Below are 11,437 nucleotides of genomic sequence, written 5' to 3'. Positions count from 1 at the left end.
CAACTTTTTTTTTTTTTTTTTTTTTTGCAGCATGCCGTCCCCATAGGAATGGCCAGGGGCACCCTGTCCCCTTTCTTTGCATTCCCTACAGTTCTAGCCTTTGACACTTGGCATGAGAAATGTATACTGATGTTTCTTCCTTGTCAATTTGAGCTAAAGGCAGGGAGCAAGATGGTGATTTAGCAATTAGCTGGATCACATTTTGATTTGATAAAGGCCATGACCAGCAGTTGGCTAAATTTAACTCACGCAGGATAGGAAGCGAAGGGGTGTCTGTGTGTGGATTAAGGTGGGTGACTGGATGAGAAAAGTCTGGGGTTCCATCCCACCAACTCATTTCACAGCCCCAGAACCTTCAGATTGTAATTTTAATGAAACTTTCAGTACACAGATCACCATTCTTTCCCTCCCTCGTAGAGGTTCCTGACTCAGTCTTTGGTCAGGAGTGGTCCGGGAAGTGTCTGCTTTCCGATGGGGTCTCTGGGTGGGAGATTTCCAGGAACTCAGGCCTGAACTGTTCCCGGCAAGGATTCACTCTCAGCACTGTTTTTGTCCCGGACTGTCAAAGCCGGTTATCCTTTCCAGACTTCTCCCCAGCAGGACAGAGAGGGAAGGAAAATGGCCAGAGGCTGTCCAGGCCGTCGTGCTCCTCCGCCCAGGAGATGTCGTCGTCGGGCACGGGTCTCTGGAACCAGGGAACAAAAGAAGGCAAAGGCCTCGTTCCGGCCTAGAACGAGGCTCAGAAAAAGAGCGGGGATGCCACCACCTCGGTGGGAGTGGGCCAGACGGGAGCCAAGAGGTCAGATTCGGAGGTCGGGTGGGCGGCGCCGCCGTGGATGCGCTGGTGTCGCGCCAGGTGGGTCTTGCGACTGAAGCTCTTGGCGCACTGAGGGCAGGAGAAGGGGCGGGAACCCGTGTGGACGGCCTGGTGGCGGACCAGGTTGGTTTTGGAGCTGAAGCTGCGGGCACACACGGCACAGGCGTGGGGCCGACTGCCTGTGTGCACCGCCTGGTGGCGGCCCAGGTGCGACTTGCGGCTGAAGCGGCGGCCGCACTGCGCGCAGGCGAAGGGCCTGGCGCCGCTGTGGGCCCTGGAGTGGGCCACCAGGTTGGGCCGCGAGCCGAAGCGGCGGCCGCACTGCGCGCAGGCGAAGGGCCGTTCGCCCGTGTGCACCCGCCGGTGCCGCGCCAGGTGCTGCCCGTGGGCGAAGCCGCGCCCGCAGTCCGGGCAGAGGAAGGACCGCTGGCTCGCGGGAGCGCCTGGGGGCGCCGGTGTACTTCGGGGCGCGCAGGCCGAGGGCTCGGTGGCAGCGGCGGGGTCCACGGTGGCGCCCAGTGTGCACTCGTCGCACCCGAAAGGGCGCCCCTCGTCACGGTGCAGACGCTGGTGCATGGCAAGGTTCTTCTTCCAGCCGAAGCTCAGGCCGCAGTCGGAGCAGGAGAAAGGCTTGGGCCCGGGAGGGGACGGAGTTGGGGACGGGGCAGGGGACGTGGGCGAGGCGGACGCGTCGGGGGAGGATGGGGCGCGGCCGGCCGCCTCGTGGACCCTCTGGTGCCGCACCAGGTGTTGCTTGTGCGTGAAGCTGCGCGCGCACTGCGCGCACTGGTAGGGCCTCTCGCCCGTGTGGATGCGCTGGTGGCGGATCAGGTGCGTCTTCTTGCGAAAGCGCTTCTCGCACTCGGGGCAGGGGAAGGGCCGCTCGCCCGTGTGCGTCTTCTGGTGCGAGCCCAGGTGTATCTTCTGGCTGAAGCGCTTGCCGCACTCTGCGCACGGGAAGGGCCGCTCGCCCGTGTGCGTGCGCAGGTGGCGGGTCAGGTGGGCCTTCTTGCTGAAGCGCTTGCCGCACTCGGAGCACGGGAAGGGCCGCTCGCCGCGGTGGCTGCGCTGGTGCAGCAGCATGTGTGCGCGCTGCGTGAAGCTGCGGCCGCAGTCCGGGCAGGCGCAAGGGCCCTCGCCGCGGTGCAGCCTCTGGTGCAGCCGCAGGGTCAGCTGGTCGCGGAAGCGGCGCTCACACTCCCCGCAGCCATAGGGCTTCTCCGAGGTCGGAACCCACCCCGCCAGCGCGAGCCCGCCCAGTGCCCCTGGGGCCCCCGGCTCCAGCTTATAGGCGGCGGCCAGAGGCCCCAGGTCAGGTGCGGGAAGGGGGCTGGGGAGTAATGACAGATGCTGGGGCCATTCCACCTCCTCTCCTGCCTCGTGATCTTCCGCCTCCACCTTCACCTGCCGAATCATCCACTCCTCCCCTGAAAGATCAAAACAAGGCGAGTCTGTTAAGCCCCCATTTATTTATGCGCCGTTTATCTGCCAGTACGACCACTACTTCCTGGAGCCCTGAAGTCTAGCCTCTGCTCTTTCCACTGGAAATTCCTGGGAATGACCAAACCCAAAGATCACTGAAAGTCTGCCTCCCGCGCTCTGCTGCGGGGACGCTTTCGCCCCCGTTTGCCTGCCTCCCTGCCTTTGGACTAGCCTCCCCTTACTCTCCCTCAAGGTTCAGTCCTCAGGTTCCTGTCCTGGCTCATATGTCCACGTGGCCCCCCCAGATCTTTCTGTTCTGGAACCTCAACCTCTCATCCCCAGTTGAGCAACTCCCCTGCGTGTCCTGCAAACTGGTTACAGCTCAGCAGGCTTACCGCCAAACACCCCACCTTCCCAGATCTACCCCGCTGATGTCAACAGTAGGTCTACAGCCTCCTTCTCCCATCGGGCTGGACTCGGAACCTTGACCTTCACCTTTGACGCCCCCCTTGCTAACTCCTCCCCAGTGGCCACTGAGTACCCCTGCATTCCTTCCTGTGGTTTCTCAAAGTCTCCCCCTGCTCATATGCCCTTCGCTGCTGCTTCTAGGGCCAGGTGGGAAATCCCAGTTTAAGAAGAGGATTGAGTTTACAGGACTTGGAGGACCAATGGATGGTGCCACCGCTGGAGAAGCAGGGAGGGCCCTCTTAGGGAGCAGGTTGGAGATGGGTTCCCCTGGAGCTTTGCCCGCTCTTGGGCACTGCAATGGCCCAGCCAAGAGGAAGGAGCTCAGGACCCAGACCGGGAGTGTCCCCTTCTGCCACTAAGCAGCAGTGTGACCGTGGTTGAGTCACTTAATCTCTTTGAACGAAGTGTGTTAGCTCGCTTAGGCGTAAAGGTGGGACCAGCTCATGGTTCCTAAATCTGGTGCCATGTCATCATCTCCCGGGCAACTTTCACAAAACGCATCTATGGGAGCCAGGCCCGTGAATCTGTTCTCTTTCTTTCAAGCTCCCCAAGTGATTCTTGTTTGAGAACCTTTGTACCGGCTGATCGGAGGTCCTGTCTGGCTCTAAACGTCTGTAATAGCCTGAGCCTTGGTTACAGTCCACGTGCAGTCTCACAATTAGATTTACTCCTAGTTTCCTTTATCCGTCCATCAGCTCCAAACAGCTACTCATCGTACTGTGATATCGCTTTCATTTTCACTGTGCCACTCTTCTACTGAAGAACCGTCAATAGCTCCCTATTATTTAGAGGATAAAGCAAGTTCTAGCTGCATCCGAGGCTCACGCCAACCTAGTCCAACTCTCTTAATACTCCCAGGCATAAACCCCTCACTTCAGGCAAGCTGGTCTTCTGTAACCCCAGTCACATGTCAACTTCCCTAGTTCGAAGTCTCTTAGCCTAGAATGTTTTCCCATCCTCCACCCTCACCCTCATCCAAGCTGGAGTCTACACCTCTCTCAATATGGAGCACAAGTCAACAAAATCTTTGACCAATCCAACGCACGAGGATCTCATAAAAACACTTAAATGTTGACACTTTTACACTTCCTTGTGACATGCCTTTATTGTAATTTGTTCTTTTCATTCTTTATTCTGGCTCATATTGGTATCATATTTCAGTTTCTGGAGGGCAGACATCTTGTGTTCTGTTTCTTTATGCGTCTAATAAAAAGGAGGATTGCCACCATGTACTGAGTGCCAACTGCAGATGGAGCCCTGTATACACTCTCTCACAAACCTTCACGAAAACCCCTGTGCAGAAGTGAGTCTTATTTCTCGTGAACAAGCTGAGGCTCCTCTAGCCTATCCAAGATCACTCAGGCAAAAATTGTGGAGCAAGGATTCAAACCAGGACTGTGTCACTCTAGAGCCCCTCTCTTCCCGCTCTACCTAACACAGCCTGGACCTAGTGGGCACGAAATAAGCCCTTGTGGAATAAGTGACATCACTCAAGCAGAAGGTGATAAAGCTGGTGGTAGTGGAAGGAAGTGACGGGTAGGACTGTGGAGAGAGAACGAACTGTTTGATCGCCTTGCGTATGGGGGAGATGCGTCAAATACAACAGATTCGGAGCATGTGCGTAGCATCGAGATCAGTGGAGATTTGGGGGAAGGAGCATGTCTGGGGAGAGACAATGAAAAGGTTGGTCAACGCCATATGTCTTCCTGGGAATCATATTTCAAGTTGTCAACAGGAATGAACTTTGGGGGAGACAGGCTGGGAAGTTAAGGCTTCTGGAGGATGTTGAGGTGAGAGTGTGTTTCTCTTTGGTGGCCAGCCTCTCTGATTCCTGTTGTCTGTGGATGTAGAATTCCCTCTGCGTGCTGAAGCTCTACAGCAGAAAGGTGCCAGGGCCTGATCCATCTTGGGTTGGTAGAGCCTGGGGGGGCTGCCTCCTCAGATAGCAGCTCGGGAGCTGGCAGGCCCCTGCTCCCTCCGCCTGGCCCCCTGGTGGGATGGAGAGCTGGGAAGACTCACCTGGGCAGGAGCCCATGGGCTCAGCCTTCCGTGGTGCACATGCCCGGCCTCCTCTGCAGGGAGCTTCAGCTTGTTCAGTGGGGGCACCTTCCTCTGGTCTGGGGGCCTCACGCCCTGGCAGAGAACAGGCTACCTCAAGGATGCCGCAGACATCAGAGATGGACAGAGCTCCCCACTGGCGCTAGGAAGCAGGGGCTTTTGACACCCCGGTCCCAGCCCCACCGGCAGGATTGCATCCCACATCATACCTGCAGGGGCTGAATTCCCAGCTGCCCCAGGGCAGCCTCAGGCTCCTTCAAGCAGGGCAGCTGCTAAGGCCGTGCAGGTTGCAAGAGCCACAGCTGTGAGGAGTTTCTGGAATATGTGTGTGTAAGATAGTGGAAGCAAGGAAGGGTCCCTGCCCTGAGGCTTACATGAGGCTCCTAGGAGGGGAGATGGGGAACCTCCCAGCCACCAGATGGACTCCAGTTCCAAGGCAAATCATTAGAGGAGATCGGGGTGTCAGAAAGCCAGGTCCCCGCCTGCCTTAGGCATCTTCTCCCCGTATCTGCTTAGCTGCCTCCCTCACCTCTTTCCAATCTTACTTTCCCAATGAGGCCTACTTTCACCCCACTATTTAATCCTCCAGCCTGCCCCACCCCTACCTGCAGTGGTCTCAGGCTCCCTCACCCTGCTTTACGCCCCCAAAGCACATAGCCTCTTCTAACACGGGTTATAAGTACACTTATTTCTACATTTGTTGTCTGTTGACCCTCTGCCCTCACTAGGATTAAGCTCCTGGAAGGTAGGGATCTTTGTCTCCTTGGTCACTGAGGTATCCTGAATATCTAGAATAGCATGGAGCACGTAGTAGGTGCTCAGTAAACACCTGATGAACAAAGGAAGGAAGACTCCGCCCTGAGCCACCTTCCCTGGTCCCCACTTACTTACCTGAGCATTTGCCCAGCACTCTCTCTTCCCGGGGAGGGGACATCTGTTCCTGGGCATTATGGGACTCTTCCCCAGGCTCACTTTGGGGGGCCATCTCCGGCTGTCCCACAGAGAGTCCTGTTACAGGCAAAAGGATGGGTCCAAGTAAAGCACAAAGTACAGAAGAGGTGATCAAAGATGGGGGGGTCTTCCCCTTCCCAGCCCACCCAATGGGTTTTCCCCATGTGCTCAGGAAGGAAGGGTCTCTAACTAGGACAAGGGACAGCCAGGCCCTGCAGTGGCTCGGCCAGGTATCGACCTCAGCCCTCTTGCACTGAGTCAAGGACAGGCGACAGAAGGAAGAGAGAATAGATTTAAATATCCTGGCGTTCTGTGAGTACTAGCACAACCTCCAACATGGACCAGGCATTCTTCCTGATGAAATCCAAAAGGATGCTGCCCTAAAGAAAGGCTCCTCGGGTCTCCGGGGTATCGGGGTGGCAACCTCCTGAGGATGCTCTGCTGTCTGGATTAGGGGAGCAGCAGGCGTAGTATGCTCTCGAATCCCCCTATTCCCCTGCCCCCCATCCAAGTTCCTTCAGTTCTGCTGGCTCACCCAGGGACCTGAGGGCCTCGAAGGTCTCTCTCATGGCAACCCAGGATAACTCCTCCTGGGGATCCGGCCACAGACCCTAAGGAGAAATACAACCTTGTTCAGATTTTTCTCAGCTTCCACCTGGGTCCTGGCTCTGCCCAACCTCTCCCCGTCAGCTATCTCCAGGAGCTCCAAAGGTGATGTCCTCAGGTACAGGTGAGGGAAATGAGGGAACGTGGATTTCAGAAAGCAGAGACCTTTGAAGGTGGACCAAGGCGAAGGCCATGAAGCCGTTTCTGCAAGCTAAGCTCAGCTCAGCTCTGGAAATCAGCCTGACACCCTCACCTGCAGGTCTCTCAGAGCCAGCACCGGCCCTTCAGCGCTCCCCACCCGCCAGGGCCCTTGCCTGGGGGTGTCAGGAATCAACCGATTCTCTGGGGAGAGGGTGGAGGGTAGGAGACCAGAGGGGAGAGCGGGGAACTTCGTCTCCTAGGCCCTCCAGCTGTCATTGCAGGAGCCGGTGAAATAGGAGCCAGCCTAGGGGCGGAGGTGAGTATCACTACTGGGCAACTGGTGCGGAGGCCCTCGGAGGAGGGTCCTCACCGGAGGCAGGAATAACTCTAGCTTCACCTCCCCCAAACCATCGCCCCTCCCCCGCGGGGCTTTCCCAGGCTTGGACACCCGGCCCTCGCGCCGCCTTCGCGGCTCCTCCTCCAGCGGGTCCCCTGCCCCTCCCCCAGCAGACTCCCCTCCCCCCCAGTCTCTGGCAGCCTTCCCTCCACCCTCCCCTCTCCCGCTCCCTCCGCCTTCCGCCCTCTCTCCCCACGGAAGCTGGCTGGCTCTCCAGCCCCGCCCCCTGCCCCGCCCCTCCGGCTCCTCCCCCTGCCCACAGCCTGCCTGCCAACCCCTCTCGGCCCCCTCGGGTCTGCCCTCCGCAGCCACCGCCCCCCTGACCCTCAGCTGGGGCAGCCTCCGCGGCAGAGCTCCCCTCCTCCCCAGGCCCAGGGACGCCTTTCCCTCCCCTCCCGGTTCTCCCCCGGCTCCTTCCCCCTCCCCGGCCGCAAACCCTCTCCCTTCCTTTCCCCCTCCTCTTTTCCTTCCTCCCCAACACCGCCCTCCTCCTCCCGGCTCTCCCCTCCCCTCTCCCTCTCCTCCCCCACTCTGGTTTCCTTTCCTCTCTTCACCTCAGTTCCCTTCCACCCACCCCCCCGCTCCCCAGCCCTCCTCCTTCTCTCCCCACACCACCCTCTCCCTCCCTCCTCCCTCCTCCCTCCCTCCTTCCCTCCTGCAGCTCTCCTTCCCCTCCGAGGCCCCGTCTCCCTTCCCCCTCTGCCTCCCCTGCGGGCTCTCGCTTCCCTTCCTTCCTGGTCCCCACTCCCCAGAACTGCTCTTCCCCTCCCCCTTCCAGTCCGCCCCCCCCCGCCCCGAGCTCCCGCCTAGTCGCCCGGCCCCCAGCAAGCCTCGGGTGTGAGGCTCAGCGCTCCCTCCGACTGCCTCGCCGGCCCTGCCCTCCCCGCCCCTGCCTCCCAACCCACCTCCACGTCCCTCCCCTCCCTCTCCGGGGCTCCGTTCCCCATTTCTGCTCCCCACTGACTTCTCACCCCTCCCAAGGTTTCCTGTCGCCCAGACCCCTCCCACCCCCCTCCCCGCCTCCGTCTGTCCCCCGGAGCCCCTCCGCCTGGAGCTCACTACACGTCCCGACGCCCTCCCGGCTCCCGGGCTCACCTGTCAGCGCCCTTCTCGCGCCCCTCCCGAACGCCCGATCCCCGCGCCTCGACTCCCGCCCGTGCTCCTCGGCCCCCTCCCACACACCCTGCCCCCTCTCCGGAGACGCCCCACTCCCTGCCCGGGGCCTCTCACCCTTTCCCACCTGACTCCCACCCGGACCCCTCTCCCCAGCCCCCGCCCATCCCTCCGGATGCCGCCTCTCCGCTCTCCTCAAAGCCCTGACCCCCGAGCCGGCCCTCCTCCCCGGTCCCACCCCTCCCCTCTCCGGCCCTCGCCGCTCCTCTGCCCTCGCTCCCCTCCAGCCCCACCCCACCCCTGCTGCGCTCCGGGCGCCCGCACCCCCGGGGCTGTCACCTGCGCCGCACGGGCGGTGGCTGCGAGTGCGGGTGTGGCGGGGAAGCGGCGGAGCGCCCGCCCTGGGCGCCTCCACGGTCTCCCCGCTGCCGCCCGGACCCCGGCGCCCCGGCCTCCTGCCCCCGCGGGCTCGGCTCGCGATGGCGCCCGCCGCTTGCAGTCCGGGTGCGGACTGCCCGGAGACTGACAGACTGACAGCCCCGAAACTTCGCGGGGAGGGGAGAGGAAAAGACGCGGAGGGAGCGGGAGCGGGGAAGCGGCGCCCGGGAGGGGGAGGGAGCGAGGAGGCGGGAGGGGGCAGCGGGGCAGCCAGTGGGGGAGGTCGGGGACAGGGTGCCCAGGAGTGGAGAGGGTGCCCGGCGGGTTAGGCGGGCAGGTGAGGGTCTGGAGGAACGACGGCCCGCAGTAGGTGATGGCAAGTGGGAGCTAAGGAGGGAGGGGAAGGGGTGGGGGGGAGAGGAGTGCGGGGGGAAGGGGTGGAGGAGGGAGAGGAGGCAAGGAGGAAGGGCACTCGGGCTGCGAGGGAGGGTGCCGGCAGGCGCGGAGGGAGGAGCCAGGGGAAAGGTGGAGCGCGGGGCGTCGGGGGGCGGTGTGGAGTTGGGGGGAAAAGGAGGGGGCCTGTTAAGGGGAAGGGAGCTAGCGTCTGCGCTGCTGTCTTTGAATCGCAAGTGCACGGCGGAATGTGTTTGCGCCGCGCTCCCGCGGCGGGATCGAGTCCCCGACTGTCGGTCGGTGGGGTCGGTCTGGGAAACTGCGGCCCTGCCCCGGCTCTCCACCCTGATCCCACTCGGATCCACCCAGACCCGTACCCCCCCGCCCCCCACCGATCTTAGACCCACCGCGGGAGCCGGGTCCCTTGGGGGCGGTGAGGAGAGCCCGAAGGAGACCAGGCTGGGCCCCAGTGCCTGCTCAGAACGTGACCTTCGAAGTAGAAATTGGGATGGGGGCTTTGAACCAGGTCACCTGGAAAAAGGCAGGGCTGGCGAGGAGGCGTCGGGGGTGAGGCCGGAGTTGGATGGGGTGAAGACTCCCCAGGACGGCATCCAGGGGAGCCGCTGCTGATGAGAGGGCAGAGTCCCCTGGGCGTGGTGGGGAGCGGATCCTCCTACCCGGCTGGAAACCTGCCAGTCGGGTGTGGAGGGGTGCCCTCAGCCCTCAGTCATCCCTGCCCCTGGTTGTGACATTTCTCTTCAGCTTTGCCACTTGGGCACCCCAACCCCCTGAAAGCTCCCCGTATCCCGTCCTCCTCCATCTAAAATGTGGGCTGGTTATTCCAGGCCTCCCTCTAATCTCTTTCTCCAATCTCCTCTGGGTTCCAGCTTCCTCCCTCCTGGCCTCTTTAGAGGGAAGGATGTGACTTGTATTTCTCCCCAATCCGCGTGTGGCTTTTCCGGGAGGGGTGGGGATGACTCGGTGTGAAGAGCAGCCTCCCCTGGCTTCCACACCCCATCACCTGGAGGGGACACCAGGGCACAGAGAAGCACAGCATGTAGCAGGGGCACATCAGCGTTTGTTGATGCTTAGGGTGAGGGGACAGGAACAGGTGGTGCCTGGAAGAGCACAGGGTGCCTTGGAATCAGCTGTGGAGGGCTCTTCTACCTTCTGTATGGGCTGCTTCAGCCACTCAGTGTGTGGCCTGGTCATCGGGCTGCAGGACGGCCCTGGGAGCAGAACACGTCACTGTGTGCCAGGATGGGGCACAGGCACCTCGGTCTGTGCTTGTAAGACCTGCAGTGTGAGTGTGTGTTAGGTGCCAGAGGGAGAGTGTCCAGGTGTGCGTGTGTGAGAGGCTGGGAACAGCTGGGTGTCCACGGCCTGACCCTGGACCTTTGCGAGGACCCCCTCCGAGAGCTCCCTGAGGGATTCACCGCGCCTTCTCCTGCCCCAGGACGAAGGGCCGGCCCGGAAGAATGCCTGGCAGGGCTCTGGTTCCCGGCAGCCCCCCCCCCAACCCTGCCCACCACAGGTGGGGTGACTGTGTGGGATGCTTGGAGGCACATCAGGTTTAGGGGTCGGAGGGTTACAGGATCTGAGGCCCAGGCCACATTCCAGCCTGGGTGTCCTCGGAGCTGGTAACCGGTAACCAGGATGTAACCAGGATTCCCCTGGGGAGCGAGCTGCTGCCCAGCCCTCTTCCAACCGGATGCTCAGCTCAGATGATCCCATCCGGTTGCCCTGCCCGCAGGCCCCTCTGCCCCCTGCCCCCCACACTTTCTAGCCCAGGCACTCCTCCCTGAGGCTGGCTCTCCTTCCCCTACCTGGGCTTCCTGGTTCTGGATCCCAGGGACCCGAGGAGAGCAGGTGGACCCCCCGCCAGCCACAGATGATCACCCTCAGTAAGAAGTCAGACCGCACAGAGGGAAGGGCGCACGCCACCCCCTGTCCGCAAACAGTCCAATCGCCCTGGAAACCCCATTCCTTCTGCTCACTGACCCTCGTTTCTGGAGTGCTTGGCAGGAGAAGCAGGAAAGGGACAGGGGAGAGGCTCGTACACTCAGGATTTGAGGGCTGGAAGGCCGTGGCCCTGTGACTCTTAACACTATTGTGGGGTCACGGCCCCCCTTAAGAATCTAATAAAAGTTATGGAACTGTCATCAGAAAAACGTGCACACACACAATTTCAAAGTATTCGTGGAGCCCCTGTCCCACCTCTGATTCCCCAGGAGGCCCCTGAGGTTTCTACTGGTAAGGAAATTGAGTCCCAGAAAGAGAGTGAGGCTTGCCCCTGTCCACGTTAATGGGTGGTAGGGCTTGAGAGTGTACTATCAGGGACACACGGGCCCCCCATCACACACACACACACACACACACACACCAGGAAGGGGATTGTTTGGCTGTGACCTGGGACACACGGACCCCCCATCACACACACATACACACACACACACACACACACACTCACTCACACACACACACAGGAAGGGGATTGTTTCCAGGGAGAGCTGGCCTCAGCTGGCCTCTGAGGGGATTGCGCGATGTGTAGGCAGGTCCAATCTGGTTCTGGGCAGCTGGGCATGGGGCTGAGATAACACCTCCCCAGTGCCACGGGCCTCACGCTCGCTGTCTCAGGCCGCCTTGGACACACTGACCCCAGGCTGCAGTAGCAGCAGTGTGGGGCTGGGGAG

The 11,437-nt window shown here is 61.1% G+C and overlaps 1 protein-coding gene across 9 annotated transcripts; it reads right to left on the bottom strand.

The window, feature by feature from the left end:
* Positions 1-350: 350 nt before the first annotated feature.
* ZNF467 (zinc finger protein 467) lies at positions 351-9,375 on the bottom strand. Of its 9 annotated transcripts, none has more exons than XM_032642945.1 (5): positions 8,313-8,757; positions 6,576-6,767; positions 6,252-6,327; positions 5,657-5,773; positions 351-2,244 (listed from the first exon to the last, which is right to left on the bottom strand). In XM_032642945.1, exons 3-5 carry the CDS (start codon positions 6,283-6,285, stop codon positions 740-742), a joined length of 1,656 nt encoding a protein of 551 aa, XP_032498836.1. In that variant the 5' UTR covers positions 6,286-6,327; positions 6,576-6,767; positions 8,313-8,757; the 3' UTR covers positions 351-739. The 9 variants fall into 9 exon arrangements, 8 of the variants coding, with proteins under 8 accessions (XP_032498836.1, XP_032498841.1, XP_032498840.1 ...); XM_032642950.1 differs by lacking the exon at positions 6,576-6,767 and adding an exon at positions 4,727-4,840; XM_032642949.1 differs by lacking the exons at positions 6,576-6,767; positions 8,313-8,757 and adding exons at positions 4,727-4,840; positions 4,975-5,080 and having other exon boundaries at positions 6,252-6,275.
* Positions 9,376-11,437: the final 2,062 nt, after the last annotated feature.

The sequence above is a fragment of the Phocoena sinus genome, chromosome 9 (genome assembly GCF_008692025.1).
Source record: "Phocoena sinus isolate mPhoSin1 chromosome 9, mPhoSin1.pri, whole genome shotgun sequence".
Classification (NCBI taxonomy): domain Eukaryota; kingdom Metazoa; phylum Chordata; class Mammalia; order Artiodactyla; family Phocoenidae; genus Phocoena; species Phocoena sinus.
This window is presented reverse-complemented; position numbering and strand designations above follow the sequence as displayed.

What these genes read in the sequence shown, in the direction of transcription:
- ZNF467 (XM_032642950.1), bottom strand. Translation starts at nt 6,285, where the DNA reads ATGAGAGAGACCTTCGAGGCCCTCAGGTCCCTGG. An exon ending in CGAGGCCCTCAGGTCCCTGG is followed by an intron (nt 5,774 to 6,251) that starts GTGAGCCAGCAG and finishes TGCCTGTAACAG; the next exon opens with GACTCTCTGTGGGACAGCCG. An exon ending in GCCCATGGGCTCCTGCCCAG is followed by an intron (nt 2,245 to 4,726) that starts GTGAGTCTTCCC and finishes TTGATCTTTCAG; the next exon opens with GGGAGGAGTGGATGATTCGG.